The sequence below is a fragment of the Balaenoptera musculus genome, chromosome 8 (genome assembly GCF_009873245.2).
Source record: "Balaenoptera musculus isolate JJ_BM4_2016_0621 chromosome 8, mBalMus1.pri.v3, whole genome shotgun sequence".
NCBI lineage: Eukaryota > Metazoa > Chordata > Mammalia > Artiodactyla > Balaenopteridae > Balaenoptera > Balaenoptera musculus.
Window position 1 is genome coordinate 100,351,464 of NC_045792.1, and position 19,192 is coordinate 100,370,655.

Below are 19,192 nucleotides of genomic sequence, written 5' to 3' on the forward strand. Positions count from 1 at the left end.
CCCCCCCAGCGCAGCCGCCCACGACGAGCTGGAAGAAGGGGGTGGCGGCGGGGCAGCCCCCCGCAGCGGAGAGCTGGCGCTGCACGACGGGCGCCTGGGGGACTCGCCCAGCCCTCAGGTGCTGGAGTTCGCCGAGTTCATCGACAGCCTCTTCAACCTGGACAGCAAGAGCAGCTCCTTCCAGGACCTCTACTGCATGGTGGTGCCCGAGAGCCCCACCAGCGACTACGCCGAGGGCCCAAAGTCCCCCAGCCAGCAAGAGATCCTGCTCCGCGCCCAGTTCGAGCCCAACCTGGTGCCCAAGCCCCCAAGGCTCTTCGCTGGCTCGGCCGACCCTTCGTCGGGCATCTCGTTGTCACCCTCCTTCCCACTCAGCTCCTCGGGCGAGCTCATGGACCTGACACCCACGGGCCTCAGCAGCCAGGAGTGCCTGGCAGTGGACAAGATCCGGACTTCCACCCCCACCGGCCATGGGGCCAGCCCCGCCAAGCAGGATGACCTGGTCATCTCGGCACGCTAGCACGCCAGGAGTTGCTGCCAGCTGAGGCCCGGGCCAGAGCGGGTGGCTCCTCAGGCTCCTGGTGGCTGCCCCCCCCCCAGGCCGGGCAGCTTTGCGGCGAGGCACCCGCGGGGCCAGTTCAGCCTCAGGCATTGGGCATTGCTGCTGAGCTGGGGGTCCGCATCCCTACCTCAGCTTTGGAACCCCCAGAGCCAAGGCAGCTGGGATCTGGGCCCCCCAGATAGGGAATGACAGGGAGGGGCGTGGAGCAGGGAGAAGCCTGGGGCAGCCTGCCGGGTGGACAGGGCAACACTCCGCCCTCTCAGCCTGAGTGCCCCCCACGGGGGCATCCTGGCACCTCCTATTCCGGGACAGGCCATGAGTATGCTGACGCCCCGTCACTGCCCTCTGGCTGCTCTCCCAGGGTGGACATGGAGAGCGGCCCCCTCCCCACGTATTCTCATCTGTGGTCCAGGCTGGCATCTGCCCTGGCCACCCCCAGATCTGGTGCCTGCTGGCCAGCCCCCTGGGGTGCCCCCCCCCCCCACCAAGGTGGCCCGCAGTGCTGTGTATGTTTACAGAAGCTGCTGGGCTGGGCTCAGGGTGTGTCCTGGGCTTGCAAGCCCCCTGACCCCCGCTGCAATCACGTGTTTAGTAGCCCCCTTCTGGGCAGGCAGGTGCCAGCCTCCTCAGGGCCCAAGGCAGCCATGGGGCCTGGAGGGGCCTACAGGAGGGTGGGGTCAGGACCGCCCCTTCTCTGCTTGATATCCCTCATGCTGATCCCTCTGTCGATGGGTCCTGGGTACCCAGGCCTGCCCCATTACTTCCTGGCCTGCCTTCTACCCCCGGGGATCCTGGCCACTCAAAGGGTGGAGGGCACAGGTGTGACCACCCCTGCCTGCAGAGTCAGTGCCCTGGAAGGAAGGAGGGCCCCACCAAACCCCCTTTTAATCACCTCCCCCCAGGCCTGGGCACCCCAGGCCCTGGGCTCTGCAACCAAACACGCCTCCACTCTGCACAGCTGCCCCTCCCCGCTGGCCTGGGCTCTCTCCTGGGAGCGGGCCTCTCTTCCCTCCCACCCCCAATGTCCTGTTGGCCCTAAGTGGAGCCAAGCATGGGGTATTGTGGGACTCGGCTAGAGACCCAGGAGGGCCAGGGGCCCTGGGGCCATCCCAGTTTAGCCTGAGGCCTCCACAGCCCCCACTTGGGAGGGTTCCTTCCCTGCTGGGTTGGAGAAGCAGCGGGGAAGTGGAGCCCCTGCCTGTCCCCAGAGGCAGAGCGGCGAGGGGGCGCATGCCGGCACGGGGCGTGTGTGCGCATGTGCATGAGTGTGTGCCGAGGAAGGGGCTGCTGGGGCGCCCTCCCCGCCCTGCCCGCCCTGCCTGCCTGCCTGCTGCCCCTCCCAGCCTGCCAAGAAAACAGGCAGCAAACATGATGGGCACCATGCGGCGGGGGCCGCGGGACGAGCTCGGCTTCGGACACGGCCCGTCCCCCTCATCTCGCCGGCTGCTCTGACCCCTGGTTTGGAAAACTGGTGTGTGCCGAGGCATTGACCGCCCGCTTGTGCCTTCATTTCCTTGGAGGCAAGGTCCCCCGACTCTGGGCCTGCCCATGGCCTCCCTGGGTTGGCTAGGCTCCCTTGACCAAGACCCCCGTCTCATGATCACTGGTACCTGGGACCCCTGCCCACCCTGACACATGGGGACAGAGACCTGGGAGCTGGGCCCCCCTCACCCTCTGCGACTCCCAAACCTCATCAGCCCCATCAGGCTTCTGCCCCTGCTGGGCCCACCCCCTTTCCCGCACAGAAGCAAGACGGAATCAGTGGCTCTTACAGTTTAAAGAAAAACAAAAAAAAAGACAAATCATAAATCAGAGTAAAGTTCCAACAAGCACCCCAGCCCGTAGCAGGGAGACTTGGGGTCTGGCCTTTCAGTTCCTCCTCCACCAGGGTGGGCCTGGGATCTCTGAGGGGGCGTGGTGCCCACCCATGCCCAGGACTGAGCCATCAGGGACAGACCCCCCCACCCCCAAGGCTGCAGCCGCACAGGGTTACAGGCTTGGGGCTGGGGCAGGCTCGGACTCAGCCCTGGACGCTCCAGGGTCAGCCCACATCTCACCCGCCCCCTCCCCCACTCTCGCCTGCAGGATGGGCCTGCTGTGTGTCTCTCCCTTCCTCTGCACACCACACTTGGGGGGTCTGAGCCACCCCCCTCAGCCCGGCTCAGCTCAGACCGACCCCCATTCTGTCCCCCAGACCTGCAGCACAAGGTTTCCTGGCCGTACGCTGGCCTGTCCTCCCAGGGGCCCGGGCGACCTCCATATGCAATCAGTAGTGAGCAGCTGGGCCCCGCAGACACTCATGCACTGTACGTGCCATTCTCCCATGACTTTTTTTGTACTTAATGTATGAAAGATCCAAACTAATACTGCTGTAAAAAGGAGAGACAAATTAATATAGCTTATTCTATAAATATATCTGTATATAAAGTTTTCTGTATATTGTATAGAGCTGTGTATAAACTGGATGTAGAAGCACACTGGCAGCCTTGAGTGACCTCTCTTCCCCGCAGGTGGGGTGGAGGCTGGGTCTGAGTGGCAGAGTGGTGGGAGGGGCCTCTGAGGTTGGCTGTCACCGCTGTCGATGCCCTGGTCCAGGACCACACTTTGAGTCGCAGTGAGAGACCGGAAGACCCTCAGAGCCCCATTTGAATGGGGGCAGCTCCTTGTTGAGCCCTACCTTCGTGGGGTACATGCCAGGGGCTCCGTCTGACCTCATTAGGGCCTTGAAAGATGGGGCTTCTTAGCCCCTTCTCCCTGAGGGGTCTGGGGCTCCGAGAGGGTAAGTAAACTGCCCAAGACCACAGAGGTAGTGATGGGGTACCAGGCAGGTCTGACAGTGCCCGCCCCTTCCCCCCAATGCTGAGAGCCAGGGTGGGGTGAGGGCACTAAAACTCCCTGGCTGGGTAGCACTGGAATGCAGGGCCCACTGGAAGTCTTTGCTGAGGGCTTCTCTAGGAGGGTGCAAAAGACCCGGCCAGGCCCAGGGCACCCCAGGGACGCCCTCCCGGCCTGGCCCCGGGACAGTGAGGCCAGGGGAGTGGCTGCAAGGCCACGGTGGGCAGGCAGCTGGGCCTCCAGCCAGCCCCGTGCCCAGGCCTGCCCCCTCCACGCAGCAGATGGCGCTGTTCCTCCAGCCAGTCCCAACGGGACCTGCAGCGTGCGGCCCAGGCACTGACCCAGCCAAGCTGTGACCGGACCTTGACCTTCCCCTCCCCACACCGCCCACCCTCCCAGCCCTGAGTCCAGAGTGGGGAGTTGGAGAGGATGATAGAACCGTTCTGTCTTCACCCAGGCCTCTTTGAATGGAAGAAATGGAGGCTACATAAGGGTGGAAACTTGCTCAAGGTCACTCAAGCCTGGGGACAGATCTAGGACCAGAATCCAGGCCTCCAGGCCAGGACTCCGGCCTCCACCCTCTCCTCATGGTTTTCAGAGGTTCTTCACACCCTGTAGTCTCATTTGGTTTGCATATTATCCTATCTAATTAGTGGAGCAGAGGCAGAAGAAGCTGAGGACCAGAGAGGTTCTGTGACTTGCCTAAGGTCACACAGCCAGAGCGAGGAATGGGGAGGGCCCCTCGTGAGGAGCAATTCCGGGAAGGGCTGGAGCAGCGCTTTGCCTCCCAGACCCTCGGATGTCCCCTTCCGTCTCTGCTGGGAGAGAGGTGGGAGAGAGGTTACCCTGCAGGGTCCCCAGCCTCACTGACTCCCTGGGTTCACACCCACCACCCTTTGGGCCCTCCTCTCTTCCTCTGCAAAATGGGCAGATGCCAGGGCTGCGTGGGCCCACGGGAAGCCTGGAGTCCTGCGGTAGGGAGGGTTCTGTCCACAGAACCGCACCCTCTCCTGGTCTGGCCTCCAGCCCGTTACTCATTAACTCTCAAGTCCCTGCCCCCCTTTCCCCAGGGCTGCCTGCTGAGCTGCCGGCTCCTCCTGGCCCTACTGGCACTCAAAGGCCAGCACTGGGCACTGGAAACTGACCTGGAATCAGAGAAAACACCATTTATCAATCACTTCCCTGGTGCTTTACCTACACCGTGAGGTGGGAATAATGGGCTGATTTAGAGATGAGGCCTCCAAGGACGAGAGGACAGGGTTTGGAGAATGGCGGAGGCAGCCCACAGGGACAGCTGTGTCTGCCGGGCCAGGACTGAAATCTCGGTCCCTCACTCATGTGGCTTGGTGGGGAGGGGGTACCAATGGGGAACCCTCTCCATGGATGGGCCCCTCAAGGTCCTGATTGTGCAAGGCTCCCTGGGGCTCCCTCGCCAGTCTCCACCTCCTTCATTATGGATTTGGGGGTGGCAGCCTTGACTCTTAGCTGAGCCCTGGAGCCTGGGACCTTTCAGCCACCCTTCTCCCCCAGCCCAGAGATGAAGATCCCTGGGGACCGTTGCTCCTTTGCTCAGTGGCCCAGTGGAGTCAGGGGAGACGGCAGGGCTAGAACCTCCGAGCAAGGCCAGCTCCCACGGGATTAACAGGAGACTGCATCCCACCCCGCGCAACTTCAAGGCTGACCCATAGACATAGTAACGCAGCCTGCGGAGTTGGGTGTTGGGAACAAAATATGCGTAGCCCACCCACCCATGGCAAGGGCAACGCATAGCTCATTGGGACGGCCCTCTAATGCTGGACTTCTTGGTACCCTGTAGGATGTGGCAGAAAGACCTGCTGGTGGGGGAGGCTTATAAAGAAGCCGGTTTTCCAGCCAGTAACTGCTAAAATAAATTCATTTTTTTATGAATTTAACTGGGCAACTGCTAAAATAAATTCATTTTTAAATATCACACGGCGTAGGCGGTGTCTACTGTGTCCACAGGCAGGCCTGACCCGGGTGTGGGAGGGGGCAGAGCAGAGAATAACAATTGTCTTAAGGGAGGCTGCAGAGGGAGAAAAACCTCTGGGGTGTATCAGCTGGAAAAGAATAGGCGTCTCAGTGTGGCCCTCTCCCCCCGCTCGGCCCGGCCCCTGCGGGGGGAGAACTGGTCAGCACACACAGCTGGGGCCTCCAGCAAAATCCCATTCTATATATCTAAGAGCAACAGCTCGGAGAGCGGCCCCTGGGGGACAAAACCTCATTGTGAGGCGCCCGCCGGCCTGGGCGCCCCCTCCCCCAACCCCAGAACTGTCGTGGCATTGACCCTCCTCGGCGGGCCACCGCAGGCCTGCTGACTGGGCCACATCTGGGGCTCAGGCCCTGGCCGTCCCTCCCCCGTGGCTGGCCGCTGGGGAGGGGGAGGGTGGCCTGGGAGGAAGCCGCTTTGCAGGCTCTCACCCCCACCCCGACCAGGCAGCCCAACTCGTACCCCACTCTCCTCTGGGGGGCCACTGGTGGGCAGAGTTGAGAGCTCTGGGCTGGCTAGGCTGGCATCTTGATCTACCAGTGAGTCCTCCCGCCCCCCCAAGGGCCTCAGTTTCAGTTTTGTCTTCTGTCAGACAGTTCTGGGGTGGGATGGGTTTTTCCAGCTCTAACCTGCTGTGTCTGAGGACCCAGGGAGGCTGTGAGCTGAGCCACTCTGTAGCGAGATGATTCGCTGGGTCCGGGATTCCAGAATTCTCTGCTTCCAAGGTTTCAGAAGTCTAGGATTCTGCAGTGTGAAGCTGCCACCATCCATTCATTCATCACATATTTATTGAGCACCTACTGTGCGCCAGGTAGTGTTCTTGGTGCTGAAGCTAGAGCAATCACCAAGCCAGAAAAATCCCTTACCCTCATAGAGCTTCCATTCTTGAGTGAGGAGAAGGATAATAACAAAGAGTAGATACAACTCTTTTATGTGGGGAGAAAGAAAGGCCTAGGTAGGGGGAATTCCTTTCAATAGGATGGTCAGTGAGGTGATGAGTGAACTGAGACCTGACTACTACAAAGGAACCAGGCCTGTGGGATCAACATTGCAGACAGACGGAACAGCATGTTCCAAGGCCCTGCGGCAGGGAAGTCCCTGGTGGTCCAGTGATTAGGACTGTGTGCTTCCACTGTAGGGGGCACGGGTTCAATCCCTGGTCAGGGAAATAAGATCCTGCATGCTGTGTGGCAAAAAAAAAAAAAAAAAAAAAAAATCAAGGCCCCGTGGCAGGTGTGGGCCTGGCATATGTGAGTGATGGCAAGGAGGCCTTTTGGTGGCTGTGACTTAGTGAGCAATGGAGAGAAAAATATAGGAGCTGAGGTCAGTGGTACAGGCAGGGGCGGGTCATACAAGGCCTTGGAAACCAGGGCGGGAGTTTAGATATTGTTTTTTAAATGTTTATTGAAGTATAGTTGGTTTACAATGTTGTGTTAGTTTCTGCTGTACAGCAAAGTGAATCAGTTATACATATATAATGCCATTTGCAGCAACATGGATGGACCTAGATATTGTTTTGAGTGCAAAGGGAAACCACAGGTTTTAGCAAAGAAGTGAAATGATCTGATTTACATTTTAAAAAGAGTAATTTGGGAGGATGGTAGAGGAGATTGGGTGGGGAGAGAGGCTGTGCAGTTGGGCAGAAAAGAGATGAGGGGGCGCTCACAGGGGTGGAGGCAGAGGGACAAGGCTGGTGGATTCACTCAGGACCCTCCTGGATGATTGAGGAGGGAGTTTCCCAGGTCAGCCAGGATCTGGCACTGATGCTGCCTTTGATGCTAATTACCTGGAAACCCTTCGACCTGCACTGTTCAGTACCGCAGCCACACATAGCTGCTTAAATTTGAACTAATTAAAATTAACTAAAATTGGGAAGTCAGTTTCTCAGTCTCAACAGCCACATTTCAAGTACTCAGTAGCCACATGTGGCAGGCGGCCGGCGTTGACCATGCTGGACAACGCAGAGAGCATTTCCATCGTCACAGAAGGTTACACAGGACAGACTTCCTCAGACGGTACTGAACTTCACTGAGCCTTAGTTTCCTCATCTGTAAAATGCACATAATAGTTTCTCCTTTGTAGGGTACCTGAGAGGACAACGTGAGATAACCCCTGTAGAGCGCTCACTGTGGGCCTGACACATAACAAATATTCGAGAAATGCAGGTTATTACTATTATTGCTGAGAGGGGGTTGGATAAAGGAAAGGAAACGGGGGATGTCTCTGAGGTTTGGTTCTGAAAATCTAAGATTCAGAAGCCAACTATCTTCCCCTGCCCAAGGGGCGGCCGAGGACTGCGGGGGCCCTGCCCTCCCGGCATAGAGGCTGGGCCGCCCCTCGACCCCCAAGCTGGTTAGGACCCGCGCCGAGCGCCCCCTGGAGGAGCCCCGCGCGTCCTGCCCGCCGCGGGGCTGCGGCGCGGGGATGGGACGGGCCGGCAGGGGGCGCTGCGCGCGGCGGGCGGGCGGGGCGCTTGGGGCGGGCAGGGGCCGGGCCAGTGCCGCGCGGGGGGCGAGCGCGGCGGCGGGCCGGGCGGGACCGCAGCCGGAGCCTAGCCGGGACTGTCGCGCGGGCCGCGCCGGCGATGCCGCGCCCCCGGGCCGGGCTGTAGCGGGGCCGGGGTGGAGTGTACGCGGGGCAGGCCGGACATGGAGGTGGTGGACGAGACGGAGGCGCTGCAGCGCTTCTTCGAAGGTGAGGGACCGCGGGCCGGCGGGGGCGGCGACCCTCTCGCTCTGGGAACCCTCAGCCGATCTCCCCGGGGACTGGGACCCCCGACTGTGCTTTCATCAAGCTGGGACCCCCCATCCCCCGCCCAGAACGCCTCCTCTGGGCTGGGGCCCTCCTCTGTCTCCTGGAGGTTACTACACACCTCCGCTGAAGTTGGGCTCCCCACTCCCCGTACCCCAACACACAACTTCCTTGGAGCTGTATCCCCTTCTCTGCTCGGTCCTCCTTCATGCCTTCCAGGACCTGCAGTCCCCCCTAAATTCTGACACCTCCCACCCCCAGCGCACTTCCCGACGCCGGGACCCTATACTGTGCTTCCCTGGGACCCCATCCAGGCTGGGGCCCCCAGCATGCCTTCTAGGATCTTCCATGCCTCATAGGCTGGCACCCCAGCATGCCTCCCAGAGACTGGGACCCCCGCCTAGAGACCCAGGCACCTTGTGTGCCTTTCAGGTTGGCACCCTACCCCCAGCCTGACTCCTACCCCCAGCGCCTCCCCACCAGTGCTTCCCTGAGACAGGGACCCCCTTCAAGACTGTCACCCACCTTCCACAAGGCTGCTCCCTCCCCCACGGCTGAACTTCCCCTTGAAGCAGCTATCTCTCCCCTACTTAGGGCTGGGAACCCCTCCCCAGCATTCCTCTGTGGGCTGGATTTCCCCACCTCCCACCCTGGAATACTCTCCTTGGCTCTGGAACCTTCTTGAAGTTGGCATCCCCCCGTTAGCCTCCTCCGCACTCCGAGACCCTCCCAAAGCTGGGAACTGCATCCTGCCAGCTTTGTGTGGCTCCTCGGGGCTGTTTCGCTCACACCTGTCCCTGGAGCTATGCCCCTTCTGGCTGTGCCCCCATCCCAGGAGTGACCTCATCCCCTCACCTTGACCCTAATAGGACCCTCCCCAGGGCTGGGATCTACACACACCCTACAATATTTTCTTCTACCCTCTCCCTGCTCCTGGCCAGTGGTTTTGGGGGTCTGCTCCTACATCTCACCCACTCTCCTTTCCTGAGTAGTCTCTGCCCCTTGAGGCTGTCCCCCTCTTAGGTTCTGGGTTCAGGAGGGGTGAGACAGAGTGTGGGAGGGGGGTGCAGAGGTGCAGGCTGACATCTCCCAGCTTCTCAGACCCTCACTGGAACATCCAGCCAGACCCTCTGGGTGCTTTTGTGTCTCTCTCCGCCAACCTCGGTAGCCCAGCCTCTGCCCCCACCCTCCCCCTAGTCCCTAAGTCCATATCCTGCACCTCAGTGCCTTCAGAACCCAAAACTCAATGATCCAGAATCTTCCATCAGTGTGAACCTGCCTGTGGCGAGGCGCGGGTGGCCCACGGGGCACACTGTGCTGCAGCTGTTGGGCCACAGGGCAGGGAATTAGGGTCCAAGTTTCAAGCCCAGCACCCAGAGCCCTTTGGAGTCCCATGAGGGAGCAAGGAAGGCCTTTCTTTGACTTAGTTTCTCCCTGTCTGTGACTGCCGGGGGGGTGGGAGCCTTTGTCCACTCTGCTTGCTGAACAGTCCAGGTAAGGGCATCCCCAAGCCTCAGGCCTCCCCACTCCAGGATTCTGGACACCTCCAGAATCCAAGAAATCAGGTTTGGACTAGATGAAGTGGTTGATCCTCAGGTAGCTGGGCCATTTGAGGTTCCTAGGCATTTCCCCGTCAGTCCCAGGGGCTCTTGTTCTCCCCAGATCCTGTTCATCCTTTAAGAGCCTTGAAGGGCCTTATGGGGGCTGGGGGCTCTGGGGAGGTAGGAAGGGGACACTAGTCCTTGCTTGGGGGCCACTATTTTGGGGGTGCCCGGAGCCCACCGGACATCCCAGATGACTCACGGGCCAGGCCCCCTTGCTTCCTGCAGAAATCCCTGTGCCTCCTCCCCCAGGACCCTGGGCCTGGGCAGAGGGGTGGACCTGGCTGGCCCAGGCTCCCTGTCTCCTGAGCCAAACTTTCCCTCCTGGCCGTGGGCGGGGGGTGGGGGTGGGGCCTGACGCCACGGCTCAGCCATGCGGCCGGCCTGGCTGGCCTGGTGGGGAGGCTGCTCTGCTCCCTCCAGAGAGATAAGAGCAGACTCAAGAATGTCTGTGGAGGGAGCCAGGGGCTGGAGAAGTGCTCCCAGAGCCTGAGATGGGGGGAAGGTGGGGCGGGCGCGGAGGGCTGGGGTCTCCGGGGCCACCTGGGGGGGGAAGGCCTGGCCAGGAATCCGGTGGGCAGCGGCATGTGGGGGACGCAGTGGGGGTGTTAGGGCGCCCCTGGGCGGGGGCGCTGCTGAGTGTGCTCACGAGTGGAAGTGTGGAAGTGCAGTGGTGCTTTTGCGCACGTGGATGTATTCCCCAGGAGGAGGGAGGGGAAGCAATGCCTGCGTCGCACTTGGGACTGGGGACACCTGAGCGCTCATCCTGGGTCCCGCTTGGCCTTGGTCACTCCCCAGGACAGTGGGTACGGCGGGCAGGGTCTGTGCTTTCAGCTCTGGACTTGGAGGTGGGAAAGGGCTTGGCTGAATGGGGCAGCGTGTGCCCAGGCCCCTCGTGTGACATGGCCCACTCTCCAGGCACACCAAGCATATGCCCTGGGTCCTGCCTGGTCCTGTGCGGTGGGCCCGGCTGTACCCTGCCTCAGGGTGGTGGGCTGGAGGCTAAGGCGCTTTGGGCCTCAGGTGGGAGGCTGGGACAGGGCGGCCCCCTCGAGGCTGGTACAGCCGGGCCCCCGTGACTGCCCTGCTAATCCCCTAGAGGGAGGCTACGGCCGCCCAGATCGGCGGGCACAGGGCCTGCAGAGAGGGGACCCTCCGGGCAGGATGCACTGGCTCCCAGCAGGTAACCGGGGCACAGTGGCAGGTGTTCTCCTCATCACCTTGACCGGCTGGGGCCTTGGACTCCCAGAGCTCGTCAGGGACAGGGCAAGGCAGCATCAGAGGATCCCCATAGGACTTTAGCGGTTCTGGTGCAGGCTCGGCCACTGAGAGCTGCGTGACCTTGTGCAGAGCTCTCGCCCTCGCTGGGCCCCTTTTCCTCACCTGCAAGACAGGAGTGGGTGGCAGAGCAGGTCCTGATGATGCCCTCGGCTGAGCCTCGTCCTCCAGCCCCGGGGAAGAGGGACGTTTTAGAAGGGGGAGGGTGCTGGCCCCTGGCTCCGGGGGCACACGGGGCATAAGTGAGCAGCGATCAGCGCTCAGGAAGCCGGTGGATGTGGAGGAAGCGACTGAGGGGAGCTGGGCTGGAAGGGCCTCCGAGAGGTTGGGGGACCTCCCTTGGCCTCTAGAGCCCCGCCAGGGCTGGAGCTGGGAGCCGGGTTTTCACTCCTTCCGTACCTGATGGGTGCCTTGGCCTGGTGACTTTATTTCTCTGGCCTCATGTCCCCTCCTGGGGTAGGCAGGTGGGCTGGACCAGAGCAGGGACTTCCAATGTGATTCTTTTTAGCCGCCAAGCAAAGACAAACTCCTGGCCTCCGAATAGGACATATACACTGGACACAGGGCGGATGGGCTCCTCACAGACCCCAGACGCCAGATCCTGGTTTGAAAGCCACCCTTCCCCAGCTCTGGGATGTGGGAGGGGAGGGGTGGCATTGGCCCCCTTTCCCAGGGCCCAAGACTGGGGCTCTGAGAGAAGGGAGTTAGCCAGCGTGAGCCAGGGCTGACACCCAGGCCTCAGCACACCCCTCTGCCACCAGGGCCTTGGGGGAGGGAGGGTGGCCTTCCTATGGGGACCAGCATCTCTGCCTCCAGAGGGCAGGAGGAGGCCCCAGGAGGAGACCACCTGCCCACCTGTGGGAGAGGACGCCCACCCTGGGCAGGAATCTGGGGCTGAGGCGCAGTGTGTGATGGGGTGGCACTGTGCCTTGTGTCCGCCTGTCTGTCTGCCATGCGACCAGGGAGTAGGTGGATGGGGGAGACCGCCGGAACCCTGACTCTCAAGGAGATGAGATGGGGTGCCTCTCAGGTCCACCCAGAGCCCCCCCGGAGGACTCCTGTCCCAGCCCCACCTCCCAGGGTCCTGACTCCAGCTGGAGGAGAAGTGGTAGCCAGGGGTCTGACTCATCGCCCTGTCCCCAACACGCAGCACAGGGCCACACGGGGTGGGAGGGGGGCAGGAAATGTTCCTAAGGAATGGAAGCGACAATGACTGTGTGAACAGAGGCGGGGTGGAGGGCGCACCCCAGGAAGCTGACTCTCTGTGAGGGCCTGGCTCGGTACAGGGGAGCGGAGCCGGCTGCTTCCAACCTGCTGGCCTCAGGGCCTCTCCTGAGTCTGGGGGTCTGGGCAGAGTACCCCTGGGGGTCCTAGGCAAAGCCAAGCAGGGTGTCTGGGGGAAAGACTGGCTGCTCTGGGCAGAACGGCCTCCTCCTGGGGGCCTGGCCCCCGCTCCCTGACTCCCAAGGGCCTACAGGACTGGGGGGCCCTGGCAGCAGAGGCCGCTGGGTAACAGCCTGGCAGGGCTGCTGATTGGCTGCTGCCCTTGGACTTTGCCCACTCGATAAGGCCGGGGAGAAGAAATCATTAACTGAATTATTAACCAGGGATGGCCCCGCCCCACCCAGGCTGCCTGCCCTTTTTTCCCACCTTCTTTCTCCTCACGGCCCCCTCCTCTGGGCCTCAGTTTTCCTCACAGCCTGGGTGTGTGTATGGGGGGGCCTCCCCTCTCACCTCCATCTCCAGCCTCCGCTGCCACCGTGTTGGGCAGCCCCTCGGGTCTGTGTTGGTCATGTGCACTCCCTGGGGTGGGCTGAAGGTCTGTCCCTAGCTCTGCCGCTTACCCACGGTCCTTCTCCTGGGCCTATCACTGCACCTCTTTGTGCCTCCATTTTCCCATCTGTAGAATGGGAATACAGTTGCAGTAGGAGTACCTGCCTCTCAGGGTTTCCGTGGGGGTTAGGTAAAAGGGGCTTGAGCAGGGCCTCGTGCAGTGCCTGGCACTGTTCCACTCTATGAATGTCAGCCTGGATTGTGATTATTCTCCCCTGGGAGGCTTACAACAGGTATTATGCTCCCCACTTGGAGGATTTATTGGTTCATGGGTAGGTCGGTGCCCCCAAGCTTGGGCTGGGGCCTGTGGCTGGCGCCGTGTGCCTTGGGAAAGCCCCTCACCCTCTCTGGGCTACTTATCCCAGGGATGAGCACACTCTATACTCAGGAGCTCTGCTCCATGACAGGTCTGGCCCTGCCTGGTCCTGATGCCTGCTCCAGCTGGGCCTGCCCCGCCCTCTACCCAAGAGATGCGGAACTTGGGCCTTGGGCAGGTGGCGGGGTGGGTGGGGGGGGAAGGGGCCTGACTGTCCTTTGTCTTTGCCTGCCACACCCAGGCCGGAGGTTTTCGCATGTGGTGTCTCCCGGGAGTCCTGGGCCTCCGTGGAAGTGCGGGTGTCCCCTCACTTCCGAGAGGGGGCTGCTGAGGCAGGAGGGGAAGGCAATGGGTCAGGCTCACTCAGGGCGGCCACGGCAGAGCTGGGCTGGGATGCCGGGTCTCCTGACCCGTCACAGTTGGGTGCTAGCTTGGAGTGGGGCGGGAGGGAGCCTCTCCTCCTTGCGTGCTGAGGGTCCTCACCCACCACTGATGGCTGCGCTGGGTGACTGCCGTCCAGCCCCTTGACCTCTCTGGGCCTCAGAGCCCTCACTCAGATGATCTAGGTTGTGTGACATAAGCAGTGAGACCCCAAGAGTGCCAAGGCCTGGAGTGGGAGGGAAGGAAGTTGGGTCCTGAGCCCCCACTGGCCTGGACTATGCACAGGGGGCTTCAGGGCTTCCTGGCCTCCCCCTGTCTCCAGGCTGCATCAGTGCGAAAGTTTTCCCTCCGTCTGATCTAGATCCCTCCAGCCCCACCAATGCACAACCGCAGCCTCTGTCTCTGTGAGGAGCTTGGGGATCCTCCCTCACTCCCCTCTTCATCATCTCAGTCCCCTGTGCTCTCTTCTCCCCCCATGGTTCTCCCTCCTAGGGTCTGTGGCCTTGGCGGGGACTGGGGGGTGGGGGGGAGTCCCCATCCCCTGCTTTGCTAACTTGGAGGGGGCTGCCTTTGGTGGTGGAGTTTGGGGTCTGTGACACCGAGTTCGCTCAGCTGGACTGGCTCCACCTAGAGCTGATGGGGAGGTGTGTTGGCCTGGGCCTGCCGTTGGGTCAGCGAGCATTGGTAGGCACAAGTGTAGACGTCTGTGAGGTGTGCTGAGATGTGAACATGCCTCAGGGCCTTTGCAGTGCTTCCCCACTGCCTGGAATGCGCTTCCCAGATATCCATGTGGCTCACCTCCTTCGTATCTTTGCTCAGTAAAGCCCTCCCTGCTACCCTGTTTAGAATTGCAACTCTTCCCCACCCTCCTAGCACCCCAACCCATCTCCCTGCTTTATTGTCTCTGTAGCATTTGTCACCTTCTAAAATGCTGTGGATTTTACCCATCTAGCTTGTCATCTGACTCTGCATCCAGAATGTCAGCTCCATGTAGGCAGTAGGTTTTGTCTGTTTACTGCTTTATCTCCAGAGCCTAGAATTGTGCCTGATACATAGTAGATGCTCAGTAAATAATTGTGTGAATGAATGAATGAGCACACTTGGAGCATGCTGGTATGTGCATATGTGTGTGTCAGTGTGCGGGGGGTGTGCCTCTGTATATGTGTATGTTCGGATGTACACGATCATGTGTGTGCCAGTGGATACATGCCTGGGAGTGTGCCCTTGTGTATACACATGCCTGTGGGGCATGCTGGTGTATGAACACAGGTGGGCATGGGTAACCCTGGTAGAGACCTGCTCCCACCCCAAGCTGCAGGGTCTCTACTCTGCCTCTGTGGGGAGGGGCCTTCCCCAGCCTGCCTGGCCTGCTCCCTGTGGGAGAGGGCTGGGGCCCCCCAGAGCAAAGTGGAGATCCCTAGGGACCAATGTGGGTTCCCTAAGAAGAGGCCACAACTTCTGGGCCCGGCTCTGTTGGACCTGGCTTGGGAGCATCTTCGGGCTGTGAGTTCAGCCTTGTGTGGACCTGAGGACAGGGTGGCAGCTGTGTGGGGACTAGGGGAGGACATAGGTATAGCCCAGGGGTGGCTAAAGATTTCAGGTCCCCTGGAGGATCTGGGTCTCTGCAGACAGGAGGCAGTGCTCTACCGCATTTTTGGCAAGAAGTTGAGAGGGAACAAAGACAACCGTGGATCAGATTTAAGGACCTGATGGCAATGACTCCAGAGCTACATCCTTGTCATTCAGCCCCAAGCTAATTGGGGATTTGATGCAGAGATGCAAAGCGTAGCTTGCAGAATCAAGCATTTGGCCTGAAGGCATTTTGAGTGAGAAGGCTCTGGTCACAATTTGAAGCCTGAAGTAGTTGTCATGTTAATCATAGATCATATTAATAAAGATAGAAAGTCCAAACCAAGGGAGGTGAGAGCCCTCTGTGCCCTGTCCCAGTGTGAACTAGTTTGGTGCATGTTGATCAGCTCAGTCAATATTGGGAAATGAGCCACAGCACTGGGGGCCCTCTGTGACTGGGGTGATTGAGGAGGGACTGCCAGGGTAGGCACGCAGTCACAGAAGGCTTACCCACTGGAGAGGGGATGGCTAGAGCCAAATCCTGGAGGCTGGACTGTGCCATGCGTGTGCCAGAATAACATCATGGCACAGGTTGTGCCTGGGCAGGAAAGGAGATGGGAGTCCCAAGAGAGATGGCAACAGAGCAATTTGAGGAATGGCCTTCTAGGGGCGAGGAGCTTTCCCACCATCTCACTGAAGACTCACGACCACCCTGTGATGCAGGGATCTCCTTCACTTGAGAGAGAAGGGAACTGAGGCACAGGGAGGTCAGGTCACTTGCCGAGGGTCACGCATCAATGAAGGGGGACCCGCGTTAGCAACCAGGCCTCTGACCCCAGGGGTCCCTTAGGGCATTATGGGGATGCCAAGGTGGGCAGTCCCCTGACCACTGCCACCCTGGCCCAGCCATTGCCTGGAGGCAGGATGCCCCTCAGATTCAGATGGCTGGAGTGGACACTCAACAGCAGGGGGACAGACCTGTGTCCTGTTAGCCCCAGGTTCAGATCAGCTAGGCCTGGCCGGCATCCTTAGGCCATGGCCTGCCCTGCCCACGGCCACGTGGCCGACGGGATTTCCGCCATGTTTGGGGCATGAATTGACAAGTGCCCCATTGACGGTTGAGGGGGAGGGTGTGGGCAGGGCACAAGCCTCCCACTGTGCCGGGTCCCCACCCTCCCCCGTTCCCCGGGACAATGGCCGAGACTCAGCCAGTGGCCACAGCTGGTGGGGGGGGCGGGCATGAGCACGAGGGGGCAGGAAGGGAAGGGTCCAGGGTGGAGGACCACCTGGGCCCCCATCCGCCCTCATCCCGCACCTGGTTTGTGTCCCCTCGGTTCCTCTTCTGCCTAGCTGGGTGGCCCTAAAGGGAGGAGGAGAGAGGAGGGGAGGGGCTTCCTTCCCACAGCCCCGATTCCCGCCTGCCTGGGAAGGAGCAGTGTCTGGCTCCTGTTAAAAGCAGGTAATAAAGGGCCTAATTAATGAGGAGCAGCTGGGGTGCATAGCTCAGCAGGGCAGGGGCGGTGCCTGGAGGGGCCCTGTCTAGCCCTGGACCCTGACCACGGCATGGCCGGGTGGAGGTGCCCAGACTCAGGCAGGCCTGGTCCCAGTGCCCCGCTTGCCACTTTGCTCATTCATCCCATGACAGCCCCGCTGCCACACCTCTAAGCTATGGGAAAGGCGTTTATCCTTTCTGAGCCGCAGTTTCCTCATCTGTGAAACAGGGAACAAGAAAACCACCTACGCCGTAGGGTTGTTATGGGAATTAAATATGAGCCATATACCGTGTGTGGCATGGGGCTGAGCAGAGTGACCGCTCGGTGAGTGTGTGCTATGGGCAGCGGGTGGACAGAGGACCGATTCTTCCCCCAAGGTGTGTGCTGGGCAGGAGAGCAAAGAGCCTGATGAGAAAGTAGAAAGGAGGCCGCTCAGGAGAATGGGAGAGTCAGACATGGTCTCTTGGAGGAACTTACATTTAAGCCAAAAACCTAAAGAGTCACGAGGAATGGGAACAGCATGTGCAAAGGCCCTGATGTGCAAGGGGGTGTTTGTCCCAGGATGGAGTGAGGCGGGGGCTGGACTGTGGAGAGTTGCAGGGAGGGGCACTGGGGCAGGAGCGGCCATGGGGGCAGGCAGGGGGTCGACCACGTCAGGCCTTGGACGGACGAGGGTTCTGGTTATCCCGAGCAATGGGAAGTTGAAGGGTCTGGGGAGAGGGAGGGCAGGGATGCTGGTTTGTGACCTGGTGGTGCCACCTTCAGGCTGTGGGACCTTGGGCAGCCTCCCCACCTTGCAGGGAGGTCTTGAGGATCAGCATGAGACACTCTTAGCTTCCTGCCTGACGGGTATCTGCTGCTGCTCAACGGTGTTCCAGGATGTTCCGGGTTTCTTTGGGGAGCGGTGGGGGAGGGGGCCCTGCCTTTCTCCTGGGCTCCTGGGGGCTCTGCCCCAGCCTCAGGAGTCCCTGGGGCTCTGCAAGTCCCCACTCCCCCCTGTCCTGCTGGAACGTTGGGTTAGAGATCTCCAGTGTGGTTCATGGGATAGGCGGGGGGCATCTCCTGGGTGGCTGGACCCTTTGGGACAGGCGGTGAGGACTTCCCGAGAAAGAGGAGGTGTGGGGTCAGTGTTCCTCAGGAGGCCCACCAACCCCCCAAACCTCATACTTCTCTCCCACCCATTGGCCCACCCCCACCCTGCCCCAGTGGCTCCCCCCTCCCTCCTCCATCCTCCCGTCCGCCCGGCCCCTGGCACCGAGGGTCTCTCCTCCCCCCACCACATCTGGTTCTCGTTAGGGTCTCCCAAGATGCCTCTGTCTGAGGCACCCCCCATCCCGGGGGAGGTGGGCAGGAGGATTAGGGGTGATTAGGAGTGCTCCTGGCCAGGGGAGGAGGAGGAGGGGAGGAGGGGGCCTGGCCTGTTATAAATAGCAGCACCATGACTCTATCACCCCATCATTCACTGTGGATTCCAAGTTCAGTCTCAAAAACCTGCAGCTTCAGCAGCCAAGGTGGGAGTGACGCTCCAGTACCCCCTCCCTCCCCATCTCCTATGCCTGATCCTCCCTCAGGACCACCCCCTCCCCCTCATCCAGTGGGGCAGCCCAGGATGGCTGGGAAGCCTCAGCGACCACCAACTACACTTTCCCTCTTGGAGTCAGGCCCCTGCACTTGAGTTTGGCTTCTCCTTGCTGTGTTGCCTTGGGAAAGAGACTTGACTTCTCTGAACAAAGGGGATGATGCTAATAACAAACACCAAGTCTGCAGGGGCGACTGGGAGGTAAACCTGCAAAGCACTTCGGATAGCGCTGGGGCCCAGCACGCACTCAGTCAGTGTGAGCCACTGTCATCGTCACCATTATAGGTTGGGAGAATTATGTCACAGGAAGAGCCTGCAGGATGCCTTACATATAATAAACGCCTATGATTATTAATGTACTTGGCTCTGAAAGTGCCTGGCACACAGCAGGCGCTCAATAAATGGGACCTTCGGTTAACAGGGAAGGATGGGGTGGGGGTCCTAGAACCTTGGCATGCAGCCTGGTCATTCCCAGCTTGAGAAGCTCCCCTTGCCCTGGGCGGCCATTGGCGGTGCTTGGTGGGTGTCCCTTGTTCCTGGCTGGGTGAGTCCGGTGTGGGGGCCAGCAGGAGGGCCTGTCCCAGGCAGCGCGTGACTCCTAGGAGGGCTTAGCCACTCATTAATCACCTAAGCGGGGCTCAGCATTCTTGAAATGCCGGCCAGGGCCAGGGAGGGGCCTGGGCTGGGGGTTCCTGGGGACCCCAGGGCTCTGGGGAGTGGGGACAGCCACTCTGTTTGCTGAGCACCCACTGTGTTCCGGGCACTTTATATACCTTAACTTGTTTCCTCCTCAGAACAACCCTGTAAAGTGTTAGCTGTTCATGTCCCCATTTTACTGAGGTGACTGAGGCTCAGAGAGGGTATGTGACCTGCCCAAGGTCACACAGCAGGGAGTAGGTGAGCTAGGATTTATTACTGGACCTGAGCTCTGTTCCCAGGGTTCACCAGGGGAGGGGGCATGAGGCGCAGACCCCAGACTCAAGGCC

General features: G+C 60.5%; 2 protein-coding genes across 5 annotated transcripts in view; both read left to right on the top strand.

Moving 5' to 3' along the window:
• Positions 1 to 3,039, top strand: part of DAGLA (diacylglycerol lipase alpha) — a 62,500-nt gene extending 59,461 nt beyond the window's left edge. Inside the window, 1 exon segment of the mRNA XM_036862383.1 lies at positions 2 to 3,039. Coding sequence (XP_036718278.1) covers positions 2 to 520 — 519 coding nt within the window. The 3' untranslated portion in view covers positions 521 to 3,039.
• A 4,911-nt stretch (positions 3,040 to 7,950) lies between these two features.
• MYRF (myelin regulatory factor) overlaps positions 7,951 to 19,192 on the top strand; it is a 32,889-nt gene continuing 21,647 nt past the window's right edge. For all 4 annotated transcript variants that reach the window (XM_036862413.1, XM_036862412.1, XM_036862414.1 and 1 more), the window contains exon 1: positions 7,951 to 8,099. In XM_036862413.1, coding sequence (XP_036718308.1) covers positions 8,054 to 8,099 — 46 coding nt within the window. In that variant the 5' untranslated portion in view covers positions 7,951 to 8,053. The remainder of the gene's footprint in view (positions 8,100 to 19,192) is intronic.